The sequence below is a fragment of the Zootermopsis nevadensis genome, unplaced genomic scaffold (genome assembly GCF_977971745.1).
Source record: "Zootermopsis nevadensis isolate Lab colony 2312 unplaced genomic scaffold, Znev_1.0 Znev_ptg000022l, whole genome shotgun sequence".
In the NCBI taxonomy this organism is placed as follows: Eukaryota; Metazoa; Arthropoda; class Insecta; order Blattodea; family Termopsidae; genus Zootermopsis; species Zootermopsis nevadensis.
In genome coordinates this window covers 24,618,814-24,645,388 of record NW_028259154.1, presented here as the reverse complement: position 1 = coordinate 24,645,388, position 26,575 = coordinate 24,618,814, and the positions used below count along the sequence as shown (strand labels likewise).

The window sequence follows — 26,575 nt, the reverse complement described above, 5'->3', positions numbered from 1 at the left end:
AACTCCAGAAGACAGTTTTACATAAGATACGTTCTTTTAATTCTAACAGGAGACTCGATTTGTATGCTTAGTGTATTTCACGTGTATTTATAGCGCCTCAGAACTTGCTCGCTTTGTATTAGAATCACTGAATCCCTCATAGCCTAATCCATTACTGTATTTTAGTAACTTCTTCGCCATTCATGAAAGAGCGTGTGTTCTTTGTAATAAATTTTCGACAGGCCCTTACACACACACATAGGCCTGCAAGTTGCCGTAATGATTATGGCGATTATTAATTAACGCGACTTTTGAATAATAGATTCCGTATTTGCCGATATTTTACCTGTGAAATTTGTAAGGTGATACATTACAGACACAATTCACGCTATTAGGAATATATATTTTATTTTATTTATTTAGTGTTCTGTCTGACAACAGGTCCATATGAACAGGATCCTTCCATCCTTTTCTCGGACTGGGACCTGTTCATATACGTTCTTGGCAGATGATCCAGAAGTGGTTTGCCATTGCCTTCTTCTGTGTGTGAATTGAGTAATTGTTCGGATGCCACGGAGAAACCGGGGAAGCCCTCGGAGGAAAACTCCGTGTTGCCTAGACCACGGCCTTGCCCAACACAAGTTATAAATTCGGGCACCGCCGGGAATCGAACCCGAGACCCCCCCAGGATTACAAGGCCAGCGTTCTAACCGCTAGACCACCACTATATTAGCATTTATTAGTGTGTTATTTTTGTGGACCTTAAAATGCTTTGTACCGTCGGCGAGTACTTTTAGCCTTGTAGTGTTTTCAGAGACTTGGGTCACGTGGTTCCATCTGTACAATCGCCGTGCGTGATAAAGTGGGAGCCGAGAAGCTAGTTCGCGTGATTCTGAAGCCAGTGGATGTTTCAATGATATAAAATAGACAAACTGTGTGAGGAGAAAAAGTTAATAACTTCCTGCTCTTAATTAGAGGTTAGCTACTTTGGTATGCAAAAATTATGAGTCTTAATGAAGGACTTGGCATGGTCTAACAATGAAATAATGTTGATTGAAATTGGGATAAGCCATTAGGATGATATTATGACCCACATTCTTTATTACGTATGCTTATATAGTATCATATCACTTTGTCTGTCGCTTCAATAACTTCTGAACTAGTTGATTTTCATTAAACTTTTTTTAGAAACTCCGCGCTGCTACAAGCTATCCAGCCTTGGTTCCTGTCATTTCCTGTCGTCTGTAATGCACCAATAGTGATCGTGCAAACTACTGAGTTGGAAGCAATGGTTTATTACCCGTTTACAGTCTTATTTATTATAAAATTAATTGTATTATTGTCCTCACATCTACGTCCAGGTCTTCCAAGTGGTTTCTTTGCTTCAGTTTTTCTGTCTAAATGTTTGGACGTATTTATCGTGGATTATGATAATAACCTCAGCTGTTTAGATGGACATAATTTTATGATGTCACTGTTACATTTCCAGTAACAGAATTACTATAGCAACGGTTATAGTAACACACGTACTTATAAATATTACTCATAAGGACAAAATGCCTTAAAATAAATGATCGCCAACCAACACTTGCTTGTATGCATATGTGAATCCATTATGCGAATTACAGTCAGTATGGAAACGTAATGCAGCTCACTGCACTCGAGTTATTCCTCAGGGAATTGTACCTATAGTCCGTCTTGTAAGACCAGATGATGTCTGGTCCATTTGTCTGTCATTTGCTCTTACTGTGCCATCATTCACACTCCGCGTTGCTCGTGCTCAGCTGCGCTCCAACAGAGCGGCTCGGAAAGCAATTCGGATACAAACTCAAGTGATTCATCCATTCGTGCATAATTTAACTACTAATTTAATGGTCGCCGCGGATCGGTGTCTGCTCTCCGGGAGCAGCTTCAAATAACTATCTGCCGCCTTCTTCCAGATCCTTGCCTGTTTGTCTTTAATGATAATCTTCCAACCTCATTCGACGCCATCAGAGTGCTTCTTGAGAAGCTAGTAGTCGCACACCTGATCAAGAATTTGTCCGCCTTTTATGGAACCTAAAGTTGGTCACTAACCTGAACCAGATGGATCCCGTCCATAACAGCCCACCCTATTGTATTAAGATCTGTTTTAATATTATTCTTCCATCTGAACTAGGTCTCCCAAGTAGTCTTTTCCTTTTCAGGTCTTCCGACTATAATTTTATGTGCGTTTCTGATGTCTCAAATGCGTGCCTTAAGCCCCGATGTCATCCTCCTTTACTTAATCGCGTAAATACTTGGCGAGCTCCTCGTTACGCAATTTTCTCCAGTCTTCTGTTGATTCTCTCTCTTACGTCCAATGTAAATTGAGTAGCCTCTGTTCAAACGCCCTCGGTCGAGATTCTCACGGAGGTGATGATGTCAGTGCTTGTCTTCTGCGCTGTAACGCCGTGACGACTTGTATAGGTAGACACCAAAGTTTCGGAGAAACATACAATTTCCTTCTTCAGGGCTGACGTGGGGTAGTTGGGAAATGGAACAGCTGAGTAGGGAAGATGGCTGTCTTCTGAGCTGTAGTGTCGTGTAGTCTGGTAGAAGTTTACCAACGTTTCGGAGGACCCTGCTACCTCCATCATCAGAAGACATTCATCATAGTACACAGCGACGTAAAAGCCTCAGATCGTACCTTCTATTTAGGGTTAGGAGAAGGGTTAGAAGGGACAATTGGCAAATCAGAATCCGCGGCATGAGGGGGAGATGGTCCGAGCTAATATGAAGTCCACATGTGGAGAATTGGAAAGTATAGCTGGGTCGGGAGAGACAGACAGAGAGAGAGAGAGAGAGAGAGAGAGGAAGAATTGGTCCTTTATACGTTTCATACAGGTGGCAAGCATTGCCTGAATATAATATTTTATTAATTTCAATGTGAACCCAAACTCAATTTGTTGCCTTCATTTTTCACGTATTTAAACTGCCTCAGTTTTAAAGGATTTGTTAGTTACCTTCATATTATGATCTTATATTGCGTTCCCTAAATTTACTATCAGACCATTGTACATCCTTTACAGAACAGTGAAACCATAACTTCCCGTGTTCTGTGTGTGTCTTGCATAATTCTCAATGTAAACAGTGATTATTTCCTTAAACAGCGATAACCAATTGATTTTCGTAATGGTGAAATTCTGTGTTTCCTTTGCTGTACGGACTGCATTCATAAATATTATTTGCGCATTATTGAGCTCTAAAGATTTAAAGGTTTATATATCAATTAATTCGATGTTTTTTTCCTTAATTTTTTCTTATGTTCACATATGAGCCTACATGATCGGATTTCGTGGTACCTCGTAGTCTTAATTTTGTATTTTGAATAATTTAAAATGTTCCGTGGACGATTTCGTTTTGCGACTTAATTTCCTATTGTAGAACCGGTGAGCTCAGACCCATCCATGAGCTCCATGATATAAATTTTAATTTGAACGATTTTAAACAAACAAAAAATACGGTACTTCAACACAGTTGCAACCGCAGTAGGCAAATAACTGCAATTTTGACGTGTGGTCTGTGACGTACCCAATGTGAGGTGCATTACTGGGGCCCTCTGAACCCCCCAGTGAGTACCCACACACCCGCTCGAGAGATGGATCCTTCAGAGGGCAGCAGCGGACGACTATCGATCCAGACCGGGCCTCGAGTTGAGACCATTCCACCCACACACACACGTACACATCACTTCCGGTACAAATACAGATATGTTTGTAAATTTCATTCGTACTAACCGCGTCCTGTATAATATTGACACTATTTCCTGTATAATAATACTACTTCCGGTAGAACATGAAGGTACTTGCTTTGGTTATAGCTGGCGACAGTTCACTGTTACTGATTTTTGATTGGTAATCTGTATTACTTCTCGTGGTTTCGTGTTCCTGCAGCTTCGAGTACTTGATTTGGCCATCGGTCACTGTACATTTGTCCTTGTGTTTATCTGCCTCTCTGAATTAATATCTTTTTCTCAGTGTCCATCTACCAACCATTTTTTTTTTTTTGTCTTTGTGTACTTACTTCCTGTCTAGCCTCTACTTTCCTTGTCCAACTCTTTGAGTGACTTCTTATGTGCGCGTTTTATGTAAGCTTCCTTTGTGCCTGTCGCGTTATCTTCCCAGTTTTCCCTTGTTTTTCTCTCTTTGTATCAGACTGCCAATCTCTGCTTCTCCGTCTTTCACTCTCCTTTATTTATTTTTTTATTTATTTATTTCTGTTTCATGTTTTCCACATCGTACTTTCGGTCTTTCGCCACTCTGTTTTGCCGTCTTCCTTTATTTTCGTCTGTGTGTCTTCTTTGCTTCCTACCTGTTGTGTGTTTGTGCCTCTCACCGCCAGCCTTGTCACGAGATAAAGTGATGAGATGTGCCCAACCTTTGCACAAACATCAAGATGACACGGGCCCCGCGTAGCGACCACATATTCGGCATGTCCAGGCTCAGTGGACAGATCCTGGCTACCACCGGTCTGGAAGGACACACATACGAAACAGAACAAACAGTGGCTAATAGGAGTGCCGCTTACAGGGATCTTGTTTGCAATTCGCAGTCCGGGAGATGAAGGGGCGAGACGCTGGGTTATCGATTGGCTCGCAAGTGCCATGGCACACTCTTCTTGTTTAACGTTCAGCAAAGTTAACATCCCACCGCGAAGGAAACAGTCAACCAATGAAAACTAGAAGCAGAGACATTTCTTATACGGCCCTTAAAACACCGAATAACAGTGAAATTTATTTTCTTCGCTTATATAACGACTCTTTCAAACTATATACAAAATATATATTAAATCTTGTCCGTCTAATCACAATAAATTCTTATTAAATATTAAAATATTACAATAATTAACATTTAAAATATTTAAAATATCAAATGATGTTCTTTATCGAAATATTCGATTTACATTAGACCAATGTAAATCGAATATTTCGATAAATAACATCATTTGATATTTTAAATATTTTAAATGTTAATTATTGTAATATTTTAATATTTAATAAGAATTTATTGTGATTAGACGGACAAGATTTAATATATATTTGTTATATCACAATATGACACTACTTTACCATCTCATATATACAAACTACTTAGTGCCAAATGCGAATTATTAGCTACGAAGTATGTAAAATGAAGCTGTTTTTAATTATTTTAAAATATTTTAACGACTTTTGACTGGAGTGCCTGAGGAATGTCATGAAAGAATTAAATTACTCTCCTCTGGACTGAGAACAAATTCTGTTACCGTCCGTATACGAATCAGAAACGCTGACAATTCGGCCGAGTCACTGGGTCGATAATAACGAGAAAATAATGTCATTACGTAATACTGTAAAGTAGTGTTACCTGTGCACACATTTCACCGCAGAAACAGATGAATCCGCACAGCCGTAGGCATTGCTTGAATCTCTACTTTGAGGTGTCGCGTAGTTTTCCACAGTCTCTACAGCTGAATTTTTGGGGGTAGTAAGTAAAATACGTATCACCGCCCCCTTACAAATCCTTACTTTCTAACCATATATGCCACATGGAATTTGCACTTGGAACATCAAGCTTCTGTCATTCAAACCTAATAAGTTCGCTCGGCTGCCATATTGATATTGTCTGTGATGTTATCGTAAGTTTATCTTTGTATATAAAATAAGGAAATATGTTCAAATTGAGGAGCAGTTGGTTCGTAATTGCAAATACGTCTGTCGTGTGCCGTTCTATCTTATCCTGCGATTTGGTGTGGGTCTTTGACACAAGGCTGTCTCTTTCTCCCTTTCAAAGAGAGGATTACAATGAATTCAACTGTAGGCAAAGGGATCTTCCCGCCTTTTATCTCCTCCCTTCGAATCGTAAAAGTGGAATTGCAGTCGTACCAAATCAGCAGCATCTGAAACGAATTTGTCAACTGTGGTAGACTAGTTCTGTAATAATGCTGTAATCCAGGGATACCCAAATCAAGACTGGCAGATCGCGTACACCAAGGTGGACTCAGCCACTCTGAGCACAGGTTTCAAAATTCTGTATCTCACTGGCAAATGCCTCTCTTTATAATCTGTAAGCCTGTTTTTCACCAAATCAAGTAGAATATGGGCGGAACATGTGGCACGCATGGGGGAATAGAGAAGCCCTAAGGTCGTGAGGTTGGTATTCCTGTTTCGCATTCCTGGGTTCAAATCTCAGCCGGAAGTCCGGCTATTCTGACTGAGTTTTCGTGTGATTTTCCTCAGGCTCCGTAGGTAAATGAAAGGGTAATGCCTTAAATTGTACCATAAAGTATTTTTTTTTTCCAAATCCTGTTCATTTCTGAGCAGTTGAGAGCGTCATTAAATAAACTATAAATAAAATGGTAAAATAAGAGAATTGTGACTAAATGACAGCAAACATTCTCCTAATTTAATCTAATGTTAACATTTGAATTGTGTAATTTAGATTCCTTATTTTAGTTTCTAAAAAATTAAACTTTGGTTCATTTTCAAAGGATTTATTAGCTTCATTATGCTGTGGATCTAAGTGGGGGGGGGGATATTTTAAATTTCACTAGTCAGATATGAGTGAAGGACTTCAAGGATGTTAAACGTATAACATAATTCCCATCCGGAAAGAAATTAACGTCTACTTGAGTTTACGAAAGAATTCAAGAAAATATTTCCGGACCGTTCAACTTGGATGGACTTAATGTCATGCAGTCTGCTTGCCACGCCCCTCTGGTGCCGTAATTTGCAAACTTTGTTTCGCAAGATTGCCGGAACTTGAAGTAGCACTTAATCAGCTGAGTGGCTCTTGTTTGTCTTCGCTAGGAATTATGGTTGAGCTTCCTTGCTCGTGTCCTCCATCCTTGTCTTCCTCAGTACTGACTTTCGACGTGTGAGGGTCCCTAACACTTTGTCCCAAGAGCGTTCTTTTTTGTATTGAAATAAGTCGTATTCTATCTTACCGAATGGGAAATGCGAATAGCACATACGTTGCCGATTTAAGCCGTATCGCAGCTCTTTTGTGCCTAATTTCAATGGTTTCCGGAAAATAAAATTTTTCGGGAAGGTCATACAATTTCTAATATCCATCGTGTGTATGCTGATTATATAAAATTTATAATTTAATAATTAAGGGAATTCTCTGCTAGATTCCCGCAAATCAAGATTCTACGTGGTCTAGCGGTTAGAATGCTGGCCTTGTAATCCTGGGGTCTCGGGTTCGATTCCCGGCGGTGCCCGAATTTATAACTTGTGTTGGGCAAGGCCGTGGTCTAGGCAACACGTAGTTTTCCTCCGAGGGTTTCCCCGGTTTCTCCGTGGCATCCCAGCAATTACTCCATTCACACACAGAAGAAGGCAATGGCAAACCACTTCTGGATCATCTGCCAAGAACGTATATGAACAGGTCCCAGTCCGAGGAAAGGATGGAAGGATCCTGTTCATATGGACCTGTCGTCAGACAGAACACTAAATAATAATAATAATAATAAGCCTAAAAGTATCACACCGTAATCATGATTTCAAGTCTAAAAATTTATATGTTTCATACTGAATACTTTGAGCTGTCAACTTGTTATCATTGTATTTTATACAAAATTATTGTCTCAAAGTAAATTGGGTATTTTTCTAAGATCTGTAATCACACAACATCCCGGCACCCTCCTTCACCTAACGCGTGCCTACACCCATTTCATATTCGTATCAATGGTGTTAATAAATTCATAAGTAGAAAGGTAGTGTGGCTCTTAGTGTTATGAAATTTATACCAAGTTTAATGAAAATCCTCCAGTTTGATTGAGAGCTATTGGGGGCAGTGACGCACATACCCCATGGCAAAAAGACCTGTAGATATGCTGGTTATAACACAGAGTCAAGACATAACAAAACATTTCTGGCAGTTTTTTCTGAACTCTGCTGTTTCTTAATAATTGAATTTGAAGACGACACATTGACGTCAATAAAGGCTTAGAAACGAGTCGGAAAATCCTTTTAAGAAAGGCGCAGTCACATGAGATTCTATTTTCGTATTTTGACAGACGTTTCTGTTATAACCGTGTAATTCTACGAGCCTTTTATCGAAATTATTAAACGTAGTGTCTGTCTTTTACTCACGATTAGCTAAATCATACGGAAATTCTTTATCCCAGTTTCTCTTAATGTTTCATTTTTACAAGACTTTTCAGAATTCGCCTGTATCCAAACGAAAGCTAATCGCTTATCAGTTGGAACCTCAAAGTAAATGGTCATTTTTAGATTAGATTTCAGATACTCACTGGTGCTACTTTGCAGATGACTGCCTTCAGAAATGTTTCCATTTGTAGTCAGCTAGAAGTTTACCGACGTTTCAGAGGTCCTTGCTGCCTCCAACATTAGGGTATCTGTTTAATTATCTGTTTCACTAATTCTTTCTTTGTTTTATTTTACAAAAAAATTGAAACTTTGCAATCTAATAACAGCCTTGAAGTCCGAGGAATGTTTATTTAAAACATTGGGAACTCGGGTATGAATTCCATTCGGATCGCGGATGTATTTCGGGTTTTTGTTTCGTTCTGTCTGAGTTTAAACCCCTAGATGGGCCGATCGTCCTTTCATCTACTCGCACTGCACAGCCAAATTACTTTTTCGCCCGCCACTGAAAATATAACAAGATTACGAGCCTTTGCCTGACGACGCTAAACAAAGTTGACGCTCACCGACGCCTTTGTCTGCCGTAAAGTTTCGTGTCTCTCCAGAGTCCTATTCTCAGTCTTTGCGTCCGCGTTGTAAATTGTCTATGGTCAGCAGACGGAAAAATACAGTTTCTTTAAAATTGATTACATTACGGGAGTCCACAGATAATTAAGAAAATTTTCTTATATAGTCGTGTGTCAACCAGCTGAGCTTTATGTGATTAAATTACCTGTCTTGTATATGAGCAGGTCTGTGAAAGCTAAAGTAACAGATAAGTGACTGGCTGTTTCGCCTATACTAGTTGCTTCTTCAGTTTGTTGTTATGTAATTCCATTGTTCTAGTGTTTTCTTTTGTACGTCCCATTCACAGTAACTTCGTGTTTCTTTTTTCACAGTTCCTTTATTTTACTGTTTGCTTTATATTTTCCATTTTATTGCATTTTAGTTATGCTGGTTGCATACGTTCTGTTCTCGACAGCCGCCGTCTTCTTTTGTTTATTGTTTTATTCTTCTTATTCGGTACGTTTTGTCTCTTATTGTCTGATTCATTCGTTGTACTTTTTTTTGGAATACATAACTTAAACTTCATTTTAATTTAATTAATGTGAGATTAAGGAGGATCAAATACATAATAGCTGAATAAATTAATTATTTTAATACGGTTTAAGGGGAAGAGACTGCTGGGGAGACCTAGACGTAGATGGGAGGATAATGTCAGGCGGGATCTATGGGAGATAGGAGTTGAAGGAGACTGGATTTTGCTGGCCCAGGACAGGGTCAGGTGGAGGGCTTTGGTTAATTCGGTGATGAACCTTATTGTTCCGTAAGCCATCTGGTTGGTTGGGTCCACTATTTGGGAAGCCTGAGGGGAAGAGACCTCTGGGGAGACCTAGACGTAGATGGGAGGATAATCTCAGGCGGGATCTATGGGAGATAGGAGTTGAAGGAGACTGGATTTTGCTGGCCCAGGACAGGGTCCGGTGGAGAGCTTTGGTTAATTCGGTGATGAACCTTAGGGTTCCGTAAGCCATCTGGTTGGTTGGGTCCACTATTTGGAAAGCCTGAGGGGAAGAGACCTCTGGGGAGACCTATACGTAGAAGGGAGGATAATCTGAGGCGGGATCTATGGGAGATAGGAGTTGAAGGAGACTGGATTTTGTTGGCCCAGGACAGGGTCCGGTGGAGGGCTTTGGTTAATTCGGTGATGAACCTTTGTTTTCCGTAAGCCATCTGGTTGGTTGGGTCCACTATTTGGGAAGCCTGAGGGGAAGAGACCTCTGGCGAGACCTAGACGTAGATGGGAGGATAATCTCAGGCGGGATCTATGGGAGATAGGAGTCGAAGGAGAATGGATTTTGTTGGCCCAGGACAGGGTCAGGTGGAGGTCTTTTGTTAATTCGGTGATGAACCTTCGGGTTCGGTAAGCCATCTAATTAATTAGGTAAAATAACAGGCGCTTCAACCAGTAACTTGCTGTTTTCCTTCTTATGAATACTGAGTAATTTTCTTCATCATTTGTAATTTCAGGCCCTTAGATTTTCGCCGTTGACACAACTGTGCTGTGTTTAAATATGAGAGGCGTCTTTGCATTTGCACTGCGAATGCGACGCTCTGTTGTCAGCACAGTAGTGAGCAAAGGCACTGTATTGTCTCGTCTCGCTTCAGGATACTGGTACGAGCGATCAGCTACACTGTCCATGGACTTATCCCAGCCTCCTGCGTCTTCGCGGACCGGTACAACCGAGAGGAGGTTGTGCGGTCTCTCGGAAAAGAGGTGAACATCAATCCACCCCTCACCCTCGGGCAGTTGCCTGACACTCCCGAGGAACTCCTCAAACTCGACCAGGTACGTGGAAGTTTACAGATTTAAGTAATTATTACCTGCTTATGTTTCCTATTTATGGGTTCCTGAGTAACCTTATTGTCCCCCTACGTGTACCACCTGTTTTAACATTCAGTAACTATGCATTTTACCCACAGAGTGCATTTATAGTTCTTATATAACTGGCTGAATGAACGACGATAATCTGACTAAACAACATTAAGAAATTAATGGTTGTCATGGAGACGCGTTGTGTTTTATCTGAGAAAATAAATTAGTTTTTAAATATTATTGGATGAGCGTTATGCTTCAGAAGGTTGGTGGATGTTAATGGTTCTGACAGTATTTAAATTCAGTCTCCCTGTATCCTAGCTTGTTTTTAATATTGTAACAACCCTCCCACCTTATTTCCTTTCCCTTGGACGTTTTTTAAGTGGTGACAGAGACTTTAATGCTGGATGTGCCCGATTCGAATCTCAGCGGAGCTGCTAACTATCTTGACTGCCGACCTATTTCTGCCTCGTGTCGCGCGCGTTGTGGCTACACGGGCCCGCGGTCTAACGCCCCTACGTGACGCTAATCATCCAGTTTCTCCCGGAAAGAGAGCGCGGCTGGAAGCTATTCAGATATTCAATAAGAAAATTATTGTATTTATTCTCTTATTTATCTCGAGCCATGACACCTTTTCCAGTAAGTTAACTGGACGACCTCTGTTCGATTTCCGGCCGAGGTAGTGCACGTAACTTTTACGTCAACTGTGAGGCTGCTCTTCTGCATCTGATAATCATGCAGAGAATAAGTGGAGCTTTGTCATCACGCCCCTTATACGTCTTCCTTGTATCCAGATATGGAGTAATGGAGAGAAACTGTCAGTCGCGTGTATATTTTATCGGGAATATTACTATGTAGCAGATAATAAACCTAGGGACCTTGTTCATTTACTATGGCTCTGGACTGCGAATTGAGTACTGATTCTGCTTGATATGCCTTCATTACAAACGCAGTTACAGCCTTGGATCGTAGGTATTTCATTGATGTCGTAAGCTTAATGCAACTGTTATTGTTCCACGGTTGTAAAGAAGCGTTAGTACTAAGAACTTTGTTCAATATATTCACTGCAATAGCAGAATTACCGTATGTTTTGTAAGTTATTTAACGACTAATGTTGTGTCTGCGGAAACTATAATTAACTACGTTACTAATTCCGTATATTATAATTTTTAAGAAGCTGATATCCACTTAGGTGACCAATATATTTCCCACTTTTTATGGAACCGAATATGCAGTTGGCTCATACAATTATAGCCTGTATCTTTGAAACCAGTTTTAACATTATTCTATAATTATTTTCTTATTCATTGGTATGACAAGTTGAATTTATTCTGAAATAACATTTGAAAAGAAATTAGTGTTAAAATTAGAATAAGTGTAAGTATTGCTAGGAGTTAACAGTCCACAAGGCCCAGGGATTTGAGATCCGTTCCTTCAACTGGAGCAAAGCAATTAGAATGTTTGCCTGATAACAGAATAGCCTGGTTCTTTTGAAAATATAATAAGGAAAATGTCAAAAAATATGCACCGGTTTAATGATAACCCTTCGTCGAAATCCTTTAGACTAATCTCGTGCCTTCCCACAGCCCACGCTTTCAGTCGCCTGTTTCTTACTTCATAGACACGAATTCATGTGGGATCTGTAGTGACAAAATGGCCCTGTGACGTGGTTTTATCCGAGCCCTTCAGTTTCTTCCTGCAAGATCTTTGCCTCGTGTTGACCCATGTACCATCTGGAGAATGACGGACAATGACCCGGGTGGCTTCGCCCCATCGAAACCCCTCCACTAAATGTTGTTAATTTAAAAAATAGAAAGTGTCTGACATAAGAGTCTCCTTCAGTAGGAGGATTTATATTTAATAAATTCTGATTTACATAGATGAAACCACAATGTACGTGGATAAAATTAAAGGAATGAGAAATATGTTGCTCTGAAGCCATAGTTATGAATTGTTTAGGTGGATATTCTGTTCGTGCTCTGTTCTTGGGAGCAGCTAAGATTATCTTCTGCGCTGCTGGAAAGGTCACAGACTATTTGCTTTTCATAGTTGCTACAGCAGCTTCTGATAAGAACCTCGAACGAAACTCCTCCAGGCCACAAAATCGACAAGGAGGTTCACACTGGGTCTTCCGATTTGTATGCAACGCGGAGACTGGTGATGCTCCTGAACCCAAGATTTGACGCCGAAAATGTCGGAGCCAATATATGGTTAGGTCGTGAATAAGTGGTTATAGATATCGTTGAAGGTAACCTCACCTTAAAAAAACCACGGAAGGGTTGTAAAAGTAATATCTGTTTGTATGCCAGGCATTTCTGAAAAGATTCCCGTCCTTAAAATATTTATTAGGTATGAGAATATTTGGACTTATCGAGAGAGAGTGCCGCTAGAATCAAGAAAATTAGATGATAAAGATTTTCGTAATTTATCCTCCACCGAACAATATTAGGGTAATCAAACCAAGTGAGATTAGACAGCCGGGCAAATGGCCCTAATCGGGGGGTGGGGGCGTGAAATGCATACACAATTTAAATTTGAAAACCGGAAGGGAAGGAATTGCTTTGGAGACAGGCGCATATGGGAGGATAATATTAAAATGTGTCTTAAGGAAATAGAGTGTAGGGATGTGATCTGGATTAATCTGGGTTACAGGTTCGTGTAAGGATGAGAATAATTCTTCGACGTCCATAAAACTGGGTAATTTCTTGACTAGCTGAGCGGACTGTTACCTTCTCAAGAAGGATTCTGCCCACTGCATTGGTTTGTCATAGTTCTGCACGCACTGCTAGAAAACTTATCTACTAATACATGAAGTATATAAGTTTTAGATATTGTACAAAACTGCACGGATGACATTGGAAGTTAAGATCTAAAGGACCATGTCTCAAGTGTTTTAAGACAGTAAACTTAAAGCAGTTCCGACAGCGATACTTTAAAACAAAACTCTAGAACAGGAAACTGGCGACTACAATTTATTTCAGACCATAACCGTACTCATGTTCCTTTCAAAACAACATATTTCTTTCTTTATTTCTTCGTTCTCTGATTCAGCTCAAGTATTTTTACATCTCCTATTTATGAAAAGCCGTATAAAACGGAACGCTACGAGTTTTTGCATGAGAAGTTTTGCTCCTGGCCGTGGGTGAGCGTACGTCGATACAGAGTGGGCTAACTTGATTTCATTGCCATAGAAATTAACAACTTTTTCCTCGAAAGTACATATGAAACAAAAAAGAATAATTAGGCGTGAAAATTTATGTTTGTCTGACAATGACAAGTCAGTAAAATTAAATGATTTACTACCTTTTATTTCCGTCTGTCATTTTCCTTATATTTCCTGTTCGTTAATCTGACTTTCCGTCTTTCTTTCTACATTCCTTTTCTTTTTCTAAATTTGTTCCTCTCGTAGTTTTTCTGTTTTACTCTCATTTCCTCACTTTGTCCTACGTTTCCTTCTATTTTCTGTGCTTCTCTGGTTTCTCCTACCTTTCTCTCATTCATTCTTTTGTTTCTGAGTCTTTCCCTTCCTCCGCGCTGCGTCAGCCTTGTCGTGGCGTCTCCGTGTTGATCCGCGTAGACGTGCCTTGCATCATTATAATAATGAGGACGAGGTCAATAAACTGCCTCGCACGTGCGACCTCCCGATGCTCTCCGATCGATTTACAGGACTCCTTCCGTCAGATGGCAGGGTTGTACAGAACTTCCACCTGTTGGACACTGCCAGAGCCACAGGTGGCGAGGAGTTGAACGTGTTTGCAGAAAATATGGAACCATTTTAAAATTAGTCTCACCAGGTGTTTGCACTGTCTTATGAGAACAGAACGTAAATCTGTCTTCTGCATTCAGTTCAGTGGTAATAAACGCCCAGTCAGTCGAATCCTTAGCCTTTTACTGACCTGTAAGGTTTATAAGAGCCCAAAGAAGTCCGAGGTCTTGTGAAACACACTGTCGTTTTATTGTATTAACTCCCGCACTGTTGAATCCATGTCTTTGTCTGAAGTAAAAGCCATAATTTCTTCCACTAATTTCATACTTTGAACTGATAGAGATGGTGACAAGTGGACACCCTTGTCAAACAACTTGTTTCGTCCTAATTGCTGTCTTATTCCTGTGCTCGTAATTTAGATTGATAGTCTGATGTCCACACAGAGGCTTTATGCTCTCCGAAACAAACGCTGCAGGAATCCTTTCTCGCCGATGGTAGTCCATGATTTTCTATGGCTGATTTTGCAAACGCTTTGCCAAAGCCTATTGAAGATATAAATACCAGAGTCATATTGTGCTCCTTGTATCATATACGGCCGCTTCAGAAACTACGTAAGACTTTGGAGCCATTTTGTTACGTAATTATGTTGAAGTCCCAATGGTAGTCATTCAATGTATAGGTTAATTCAAGCAGCCCTTCTGAGAGAGTCATCTGGATTTATGGCTATCCTTCCCGATATTTTTCGTGATTTTACTCAATATCTACATTAGATGGTGTTTATTTATTTTTTTATTTGTAGTGTTCTGTCTGACGACAGGTCCATATGAACAGGATCCTTCCATCCTTTTCTCGGACTGGGACCTGTTCATATACGTTCTTGGCAGATGATCCAGAAGTGGTTTGCCATTGCCTTCTTCTGTGTGTGAATGGAGTAATTGTTGGGATGCCACGGAGAAACCGGGGAAGCCCCCGGAGGAAAACTCCGTGTTGCCTAGACCACGGCGTTGCCCAACACAAGTTATAAATTCGGGCACCGCCGGGAATCGAACCCGAGACCCCAGGATTACAAGGCCAGCGTTCAATCTCTACATTAGATGGTGTTATATAATCAAAATTCGGTGTCAAATGTTTGTGAATCCCGCATCGAATTGAGGACAGCCTCTCTTTGGTTTGGATGAAAGTCGTGCCTTCTGATAACTATTTCGTGTTTCTTCTCAGTCCCTCAGTTTAATTCTGTGACACAAGCCCTTGTTCCTTCGTCGCTATTAATTCCCCATTTACATTCACCCACCCATTCAAAGCTATAAGCTATTCAGTTAATAAAATGCGTTGAAATAATCAAGGCTTTTAAATAGGCCACGACTTCAATTCAAGACCGCCATTCATTATCATCGTTTGACCCCCTTCGATCCTAAATATGTTCTGTAGTTCATAAAGAATTGTTAAATAACCAATGTTTCATGTTATCTTCTTGTGTATGTTCTGCTCGCTACCGAAATCAGTTCTAAAAAAACATTTAATCTTCTGACTTCCATCTCACGCACATCAATTTTTAGTTCTCATTCCCTGCAAAAATATGCTTCAGTCGGTTGTACTTGTTTTCCGTCTTTACAGACAAAGACTTAAACCCGTTAAGGACTTTGTTGCTAACGCCTGCAACGCTGTGTTCAGGCAACACGCTCCAAATCAATGACCGAGAAGATGCCGCATGAGCAAGGCGATAAAATACAACAGAAATTCAATCTAATTTTCATTAGTTTCACTAACTCCATGCAGGGAATCGTTTTAGAATTAATAGTCACTCAGCTGGTCAAACCATTCCCTGCCATTTGTAGGACCTGAAGTTTCATTGCCATGAAATCTGACGTTCTGACAGCGCCGTGTAGTCTGGTAGATGTTTACCAACGTTTCAGATGTCCTTGCCGACTCCATCATAAGGGCAGTGAATGTACATCGTCACATCCTACTTTCTTTATTAGTGGTATTGCTTTTTGTTCCATTTTATTCCTCCGTCGGATTCCTCTACTTACCACAGTTCATTATTTGTTGTATCACTTTGACCTAATTTCTTCAGAATCTCGCCGTTCCTTTGTCTCCAGTCTCTTCAATGAAGAGTGGCAGATCACTGAAGCGCGAAAAGGCACGCGGGCGACAGACAGTCCGTGACACGTCAAATCGCGACTGCAAGACCTGTCACCGCGTTTCTCATGCGACTCCATTAAATAACTTACTTACCTCTAATGGTATTGTTATGCTTTCTCCCACATGAGTGGCTAATAAAGATTCCATTACTGGGATTTCAAATTACGCTCTTTTCACACTGTCATTACGCTTGTTTCGATGCGAAATGCCTCCAGCTGACACCATTTCTCCAGTTCAGTCACTGTTCAGGCATTCATCATATTTCCCCTCTTCTGTGAGACGTAACGTTCGAACAGACATCACAAAATCCAACTGACGGCATTATTCAGATCTTCAAAAAAAAAAGTGTCCCTAAGATTAATTTCAATACTGCAAGGATGTTTTGCGGCTGTGCCCGATTAATACGTCGGTTGCCGCAGTTCCTAGTCCTGGCGGCACAGTCGCTAAATATCCCACTGTATTATCTTTACTCTTCATACTCTTTCCTCTAGTAAAATTTATCTGTTCGTTTCTTCCGTTAGATAATTCTTTGACTACATTTTTTTTTTCCTTCATTCAAGTGGCAATCGTGTTTCCGATAAGAGCATCTCCTGTCCCTGTCGGGGATTGAACCCCAACCTCCCAGTCTGTAGATTACCATTAAGCTGACGGAAATATTCTTGTTCATGAGTAACAAGGAATTATTTTAATTGGATTTCCTGTTTGGTGAAATGAAATAAAAACATTTTCAACACGGTTTTTGTATTTCAGGAATATTTCTTGGGATGTATTAAACTTAATCATGTGAAATAAGATGTGTTTGAGGCGTCGGGAAGCAGCGTCGTTACATTTGTAAGGAAGACGGCACGATGTGACTGGATCGTGTCCCCAGCTTCGTGCTTTTTCGAGATCCACTAGGATTTTAGCCAGGAACTTGAGGCGCCCAACAAGTACACAGTTTTTCTTGGTTGTATGCGTTACATTTTCAAGCGATCTCTCGAATTACTTATTGGTATTTTGATATTACTTTTGTGTTTATAAACCACAGCTGAAATATCGTCTTCAAATACAGCCACGTGATGTATACGTCTAATTCAGGTTCTAAAAAAATTGGCCAGCCACGTTTGCACTGAAGTATTTCAGCTGACACAGATATGATGAACGTATCAAGTCGCCTTGATTGATTACTTTTGTAAACACGGTGATGAGCTTTGGTGTTTAAAAGATATGCGGCAAGTTTCTTGAATATCAGCTTCTTAAAAAGGCTATACTCCATAGAGTTGTTTTTTCAAAAACGCATTTACGTATGACTACAACCAAATTTTAATTATACACACACACACACATCAGTATTCTAACTCGGAGCTTCAACAAAAGAAATTGAGTGAGTCGTAAGCAGGCAGATGATACACTCTTAGTGGGTGATAAACCACAGATGCCTCTCTGTTCACTTACTCTCATGACAAGAAGTTGCTTCAGAGAAGACAATGGAGAAAAGAAACGTATAAGCGGCGGTGGAATTACAGAATGGATTTACCTGCAGGCACTTTTCTCTTTTAGGGTGTCTTAACCTCCCTTGGGTAGGAGTTTACAAAGCCAGTTCATCTCGTTCGGTTTTTTCCTTCCTGTAGTGTTTACCTTGTTCAGTCGATAATGGGAATAGCTTCATTGAGGTGATTGTAGTAATGACCTGAGCATGAATAAATCAATATGTCGTCGACAAGCAAAGAGCTGCTCACATATCAAATGGTCAACAGATTGATATGTCCTGTTTCAAATATAGTTTGTGATTTCTGTTCGGAGTTACTCTTGAAGACTATTTTTACTGTGCCGATTGTAAGATGTTTACGAAGTAACAAGTTAGGAAATGCACGCGTAGCGTAACAATTTTGACGCTTTCGCTAGAATCTGAATGTGATCTTTCACTTTTAGGAGGGATGCGAGTTATGTCTGGATTGTTTGAGTGTCTGGGGGATCTCCACAAGACCTAGGTATCTATAGTAACCAAGAGAGCCTGGGGATTCTCTTCGCAATCTCATCCTCGCACAGAAATTCGTGTAGATTTTCTTGTGAAATATCCGTTACTTTTGTCCGATTGTAATTAAAACTGGAATATTTCATAAGATAGTGTAATTGCGTCATATTGTGAATATTATATCAATTATTTGTTTTAATCCGTCTGATGACAATATAATTTTTATTTAAAATTTCTTATAATTAAGATAATAAAATATCATTCATGTTCCATATCGATTGATCGATTTACATTTTCGGAACAATTACACAACATGTTTCGGTTTTTATAAAACCATCATCAGGTGTAAAATATATCTAAGAACTTAAAACTCAATTATGATTTCTGTAGTTTTTTGGTGATGTTTCATTACGTTTGTTTTTTCCATTTTTGGGCGAAGGTGTTGTTTTTCTTAAATGTTATTAGATGTACATATCGGCCAAAGATGTAGGAGTGAGTGTCCCGATATGTCCAGAAGTACTAGTGTCTTCGAATAGGTGTGGGTCAATACTCAGTACATCTAATAACATTTAAGAAAAACAACACCTTCGTCCAAAAATGGAAAAACAAACGTAATGAAACATCACCAAAAAACTACAGAAATCATAATTGAGTTTTAAGTTCTTAGATATATTTTACACCTGATGATGGTTTTATAAAAACCGAAACATGTTGTGTAAATGTTCCGAAAATGTAAATCGATCAATCGATATGGAACATGAATGATATTTTATTATCTTAATTATAAGAAATTTTAAATAAAAATTTTATATTGTCATCAGACGGATTAAAACAAATAATTGATGGAATATTTCGACAACTTATATAAAATCACCTGACGTGACGTGAAAATCCAACCGGGCTTTGTCGAAGTTTTAACATGTAGGCAGATGGACGAAGTAGTTGCTCTCGTATAACTTCTAGATGCGAATCCTGCAATGTTAAGATGGGGATTGTGCTGAATGGATATGTTGGCGGACTCTTGTGATAAACGTTTTCATTATGGATGGGCAGCTATCAGCTTCCACAGGATTCTGCTCCATGGGGTTATTTTTAGTGTTTCACTTGTGTGTTTCCGCTGCTTGTAATCGATTCATAGCACAAAACATCGATTTTGCCGAAACTTCCTCTTCAGCGCCACGGGCAGAACAGAACACACGTGATTTTAGGTTCTCATCGATATCCATGTTGTTCTTCTGGTTTGTGACGCCGTGTGGACTCGTAAGTGGATACTTCAGCCTCGAAGATGGAGACAGTATGTTTCCTCGAGACGCTGATATCTGCCTGCCAGTTCACACCTCGCCACAGCTCACATGAACGACATTGAAAACATTTCTTTCATTATACCGTATTGCAATTTGTTTCTGAGAATTCTAAATAATTTTCACCGTTCACATCGACAAGTGTTTGTGTATTTGGATGAATTTTCAGTGTTTGTTATTTCCAATAACTCCTTTGGATTATTTGTCTTCGTGTTATTATTACCGGAACGATGTGCCCTTTGTATAGAGCCCGTCTGTCTTTAATTTCCCTTGTGAATGCTGTACATTCCCCCATTTGTCTTTGAACATTGCTTTCATATTTCCCTGTGCGCGGAAGGATACATTGAAGACTTAACCCAATCTTTCTTTATTTCATGGAACTGAGTGCATCTCTCTGCTTTGTTGTTTAGGAATGACTAAGCTGTCACTACGTATATATCCCCGTGTATCCTATAAGATTCCTTATCCAAGTCACTTTGAACTTCAAACTTTTAATTCTGTCTTTGATATGAACCAGATGGTTTCTCTGTGAAAAATGAACTAATATTCTTTGAACTATATAAAATAATATAATGGAATATTTATAGTTTAGAGAAAAATAGAACCAATTAGTGTCTTTGAAATTTTCTTTGTATGTCCAAATATTGACAGTCTAGTGAATAACATTGAACACATTTCTTTCACTAATGCGTATATAAAGCACCGTACCTGTGCTTCTGTGAACCTCTGCTTAAAAGCTACTTGAATCTGCTTCGTAGTAACAAAAGTTTCATCAAAACTGGACATTAATTAATTTAATTCGTATTGACAAACGTAGTAGGCTAGTAGCATGTATTTAATGAATACCTTCTTCGTTTACACTAACAGGTATTAATTAGATTTGTTTGTAAAATAAATTAAAGATTGTCGTTTATTTCTGTTGTATTTACTGCTGTCTGGTTTCATTTGTACACAGCTAATTGCAGTGTTGCCATAGTTACTCATCTCCTGCTGTTAATCCCGCCCCATTTATTTGTATCTGGTGCACTGCGGTGTTAGTGGTCACCCATTACTCCTGGTTATAAAAGTAATTTCACTAACACTGCGTTATAAGCACAGATTTGCTGTAATTCACTTTTCGTATGGAATTTGGCTCCTAATTCCATTAAAGTTCGACATATAACAGTACTTATACGTGGCTCTTCGTCATACACGCACGCGTATTAAATATCTTATTGGATAAAAGTATGTTCTCGAGTTTTATGTCAGAATTTATTGTCAGTTATGGTTGAAAACATCTTCTGCTGTTCATAGCATCATATTCCAGGAGCATTTTAGGTTGTGTTTTCTGTGATAAAGACTGGAGTTGTCACCTCAAAAGCAATTCAAGTTCAACGTTGTTTCCTACCAACGAAAAACATTTCTGTCTGTTCACTTACCTTAAAGGACACAAGGACGGGAGTGAAGAGTTGTGGTCCTGTCTCTTGGTCTCCAGGGTGAAGATTGAGGTGACACATTCCTCCGAAACGTTGATAACAAACTACAATACCACGTGGCGGCGTCGCAGTCCTAAAATACCCCGATTTGGGAAAAGGGAAGTGAAGTTGTGTCTGGAAATTAGTTCGCAGTGCAAAAACACCGATCACCTTTAATTTTGCATTTTCTTGTTGGTTGTTTCTGCCTCTGTTGTCTTGGTCCCTGATGATGGAAGCAGAAAGCACCTTTTAAACGTCGGGGTGAACGTCTGTCAGGCTACACGGCGCAAGAACCCAGAAGACATCCATCTTCAGACTCGCCGCGTGAGAACTCGAAGTCTCACGGGTCTCCGTTTCCTTGTGCAGGTTTTCATAAAGTCTGAACTGAAGGTGGGCGTCATTTACGTGAAGGAGGGGCAGTACACCGAGGAGGAGATACTGGACAACAACGACAACAGCTTCCTGTTCGAGGAGTTCTTGCAGATCCTGGGGGACAAGGTTCGCCTCAAGGGTGAGTAATGGTGTTACCCGACTCCCGAAAGAGGGCAACAGCTTGTCACATTAATGTTTCATATCGCGCTGTCGATAAGTTGAATTGGCATTTGTCATTAGGGTTAAATCAGACCTATTTTGTTAATCTCATTAGTGCCCGCACTGAGCTGAGATGTGCTCTGTTGAGACGCGTTCGAGAGATATTCGGTTCGAATCTCGTCCACGTTTCCATCCTGAAATGAGATTCCTCGTGGTTGATCTTATATTCTGCTGACGAATTTTGAAATTGTACTTTCAAATGTGTTTGATAAGTTCCTTCATATTCACCGTTCATGATTTTCCGTTCGCATTAGACTCCGTGCAAACTCTGAAACGTAAATAACGTAGATGGATGACCTGACCTCATACTGCGAAGCTTCGTATTAATATTATCCTCCTATGCAAAGGTATGTCTCCCAACTGGTTTCGTCACTTCATATGTTCTGACTGTAGTTTTTAATATATTTTTAGACTTCCTCATTGTGTGCTACATTCCCAGTCAATCTTATCTTCCTTGGTTTGGCTGCTCCAGTAATATGTATCGAACTTAAGCAGGAAGCATTTATTGAAAATAAAACCCGATTTGTCCAGGATTAAGAAACTTCCTGCATTTTCCACGCACATCTCCTTCCGAAATACGACGTTGGAGGTACTGTCTTCTAGGAAGTAGCGCCGTGTCGTATCGCGAAACTTGATCGACGTTTCAGAAGTGCTTACTGCCTCCATCATCAGGGCGGCCATCGCCGTCGTGAGAACCAGAAAATGCCACTAAGTTAATTTGTTGCTTGTGCGTGAAGTTCGGAAGGCTGTTACAGCGCAGGCGCGAATGCTGCAGGTTTCGACAAGTACAAGGGCGGACTGGACACGGTGCACGACCTGACTGGCCTGTACTCGGTGTACACCAACTGGCGAAGCATCGAGATCATGTTCCACGTGTCGACGCAGCTCCCCTACGAGAGGCACGACCCCCAGAAGGTGAGTTGATATTGCGGGAATTTCTCCGGAAACTTTCTCCCACAAGAACAGATTCAAGACTTCCACAGGTCTTAAGGCAGAGATCCCTCATTTCAAATTGCCTGTATCATATTTACCAGTTCTGTATAATAAATGTTCTAATCACGAAATGTTTTGAATATTCCATTCCTGTGCACCAAATTGAAAAAAAGGATAATGTTTGGTGAGATGAACTATATTTTTTTCAGAAAGTAACCTAAAGAAAATTGTACTTTTATCTGGAATTGAATACATGACTTCTTCGTCCTTTGTTCTTCTAACTAACTAACTAGATGGCTTACCGAACCTAAAGGTTCATCACCGAATTAACCAAAGCCCACCACCGGACCCTGTCCTGGGCCAACAAAATCCAGTCGCCTTCAACTCCTCTCTCCCATAGATCCCGCCTGACATTATCCTCCCATCTACGTCTAGGTCTCCCCAGTGGGCTCTTCCCCTCAGGCTTCCCAACCAATACCCGGTGCACACCTCTTGTCCCATCCATGCGCGCTACATGCCCCGCCCATTTCATTGTTCTTCTACGAAAAAAAATTTCAATATTCGTGACTGATGACAAATTTTAATTTCCGTGAAGTTAGAAGTAAATATGAAATAAACTTGTTATGAGAAATTGCTCATATGAAGAATATATTTGTTGCTGGTATTGCCTATCTGTAGCCATTACTATTTGCTTTTAATTTGTACCGAAATATATAATTTAATTTAAGTTCCAGTATTTTCTTCCGACACACACCCTTTCATGTCTGCTTCCCCTTTATCTCTTTCGAAATTCTTTTAAAAGAACTTGCTGTATTAATTCTTGATCCAATAATTTTACGTCGTAATATTTCGTATTAAACTCATCCTCGTGTCCTATTGAGTATCTCCTGCCACATTCGCTCCACGATGCGCTTTTGTTTCAGCTGCAACGTAAGCGGCACATCGGCAACGACATCGTGTGTGTGGTGTTCCTGGAGGCTGACAACACGTCCTTCTCGCCCGCCTGCATCAAGTCCCACTTCTTACACACGTTCATCCTCGTACGGACCAGCCCGCGGATAAAGAGGAAACCCACTCGATACGAAGTGAGCACAAAAGCTGTGAGATCGGAGGCGACGTTCGTCTTCTCGGTTGTCACCCCACGTGGGCTTGTGGGTAGGATTTCAGCCCAGCACATTCCTCCTAACAGTTGGAATCTACCTAAAAGTCCACATGGCATTTCAACCCGGAAGACCAAGGCCGACAGCCAGATATTATGAAACCTGTACGTCTTTGCCGTGCACACAGGAACCAGTTTTTGATTCATATAGAGTTTCGGATGAATCCGGTACGTACCCTCCAAGTTCGTTTCTTCCAAATCCATTTTAATACGAGGCGCGTCCTCAAAGTAAGTTTCCCTGGGGCCGTTTACAGAAACAAAACACAATTTCATGGAAATATTTATTGCAACAGATACAGCAAGTGTCCAGCTATTTTTCAACATATTCGCCACCGGAATTGAGACATTTGTCATACCGTGGGACCAACTTTTGAATACCTGTGTCGTAGAAGTCTGCCGCCTGGGATTGGAACCACTGTGTGACAACCATCTCCGCCTCTCTGTCATTCTCAAAACGCTGACGCTGACCGGACAGGAATTTCTTGAGGTGTAGGAAAAGATGGAAATCACTGGGAGCGAGGTCCGGCCTGTAGGGTGAATGATTAAACACCTCCCAGCTGAACTCCTGCAGGAGACTTGCTGTCCGTCGAGCCGTGTGCGGCCTAGCGTTATCACTGACCGCACTTCACAGTCGGCGGGAGCTGGAATAAGAACCTCCATCTTCAACAGCTGCAACGATGCTACTGTGAGAACGCGGGAGGTGCCGTTAGTGCATGCGCCATGCTACGTCATTGCTCTATCACGTACGCACAGTCGCTTCGCGCAATATAAGGTTTGCTAGCTGTGGGACGAGTGGGAAACTTACTTTGAGGACGCGCCTCGTATTATCACGCCATCTCAGGTTTGTCGACGAAAATCCTGTATGCATTTATCATTTCTTATGTGTTCTGGATGTTCGGTGTAATACAAGCAATTTAAATATTTCCGAAATAAATGGAAACATTTGTTGTTTTCCTTTCTGTTCCGTCTGAGTTAAAAGCGATTTTGTTTTTTTGTAGGTGTCCGTGGTGACCCGGGACGAGGTGGGTGCCTACAAGCCCTATCTGTGGGAGCAGTCGGTTTTCGACAAGGGCCCGATGTTCCGGGAGTGGCTACTCACCAAGATCGTGAACGGCGAGCGCGCAAGCTACTCTGCGCCGAAATTCGCGCGCATGCAAGAGCGCACGCGCTCTCAGATGCTCGAGGACATAGTTGCCAACCTTGCGAACCACGCCGAGACCGGGCAGATTCCAAAACCGTATCGGTGAGTGCCGTTTCAAAAAATTTATCCCTCTCTGACGTGCGGGAAATTTATTTAACAGAAACCTTGTCAAGTTGATTTGATTAATATAAAACACGTGATCTCGAACTTTATTGTAAACTTGTAAAATACTTTCATGATTCTCATCTGCTTGTAAACAGTTTCAGTTGTTCACCTACAGAGTTACTTCCTTTTGATATCAAGGTAGTCCGAACGTATACAGAAAGCGTAACATTTAAAGAATAAGTAGACGGTGACGATAGCCATGGTGGTCTAGCTGTTAGAACGCTGGCCTTGTAATCCTGGGGGTCTCGGGTTCGATTCCCGGCGGTGCCCGAATTTATAACTTGTGTTGGGCAAGGCCGTGGTCTAGGCAACACGGAGTTTTCCTCCGTGGCATCCCAACAATTACTCCATTCACACACAGAAGAAGGCAATGGCAAACCACTTCTGGATCATCTGCCGAGAACGTATATGAACAGGTCCCAGTCCGAGAAAAGGATGGAAGGTTCCTGTTCATATGGACCTGTCGTCAGACAGAACACTAAATAATAATAAGATGAGGTGGTCTAGCGGTTAGAACGCTGGCCTTGTAATCCTGGGGTCTCGGGTTCGAATTTATAACTTGTGTTGGGCAAGGCCGTGGTCTAGGCAACATGGAGTTTTCCTCCGTGGCATCCCAACAATTACTCCATTCACACACAGAAGAAGGCAATGGCAAACCACTTCTGGATCATCTGCCAAGAACGTATATGAACAGGTCCCAGTCCGAGAAAAGGATGGAAGGATCCTGTTCATATGGACCTGTCGTCAGACAGAACACTAAATAAATAAATAAAATGAAATTAGCAGTTTATTTAATAAAGTAATGGTTGTCCCTCCATATTTATTTGAATATCAAGCATCTGTCAGCAAACAAAAAAATTACTAATAGAATTTAGGCAACGAAAACTAAGAGTAGCGAAGATCTAACGAATTATACGTAACTGAAAATTCGAACACAGAAAAGTTAAATATTAATTCAGTAAAGGGAGAATCGTTCGTGAATGTATACACAGTTTCAATGGGGCGGAAACTGCAGAAAAAAGATTTCGTTCTTTGGCTCGCACAAGCAGAACAAATGTTTTTACTCGGTTGGTCTCTTACCACGTGACCGTAGGCAGAGGCAAAATTTGTAAAATGTCGGTCCGCTAACACCTCTAGCCTGAAGTAAGGAATAACTTCATTACCAACAACGCCGTAGCAATTAAAATAACTTTTGAATATTTCCTTCCTCTCTAATTATCAGGTCCCAGAAGAGCTCTGCTTCGGTCGCCGCACACAAATAAAACTTGCTTTATTAATTAACATTTTATGAAACTTCTCAAGGGAAAGTTACATAACGTGAAATTGTTTGCGTATTCGGGTACTCTAGTGCTGCTCTCTCCAGCCAGCCATGGGAGTTACGTTCCTAAAATAACGCAGCTGATGGTAAGAAAATTCCTCTTGATGATCTGAGGGTTTCAAAGACTGCAAGGGCTGGTGATACCATTGGCAGAGCTGTTATCAAAATTCTGAGGCAGGTGTGAACATTTTCTATAGTGTTTTTGT

General features: G+C 40.6%; 1 protein-coding gene across 11 annotated transcripts in view; it reads left to right on the top strand.

Moving 5' to 3' along the window:
- rsh (Rap GTPase activating protein radish) overlaps positions 1-26,575 on the top strand; it is a 391,302-nt gene that overhangs the window by 326,410 nt on the left and 38,317 nt on the right. For all 11 annotated transcript variants that reach the window (XR_015536567.1, XM_087353834.1, XM_087353839.1 and 8 more), the window contains 5 exons: positions 10,298-10,478; positions 21,429-21,573; positions 22,429-22,568; positions 23,510-23,671; positions 24,744-24,988. Coding sequence is in view for 10 of the 11 variants with exons in the window: in XM_087353834.1 (XP_087209960.1) it covers positions 10,298-10,478; positions 21,429-21,573; positions 22,429-22,568; positions 23,510-23,671; positions 24,744-24,988 (873 nt within the window). In the remaining variant the exon portion in view is untranslated. The remainder of the gene's footprint in view (positions 1-10,297; positions 10,479-21,428; positions 21,574-22,428; positions 22,569-23,509; positions 23,672-24,743; positions 24,989-26,575) is intronic.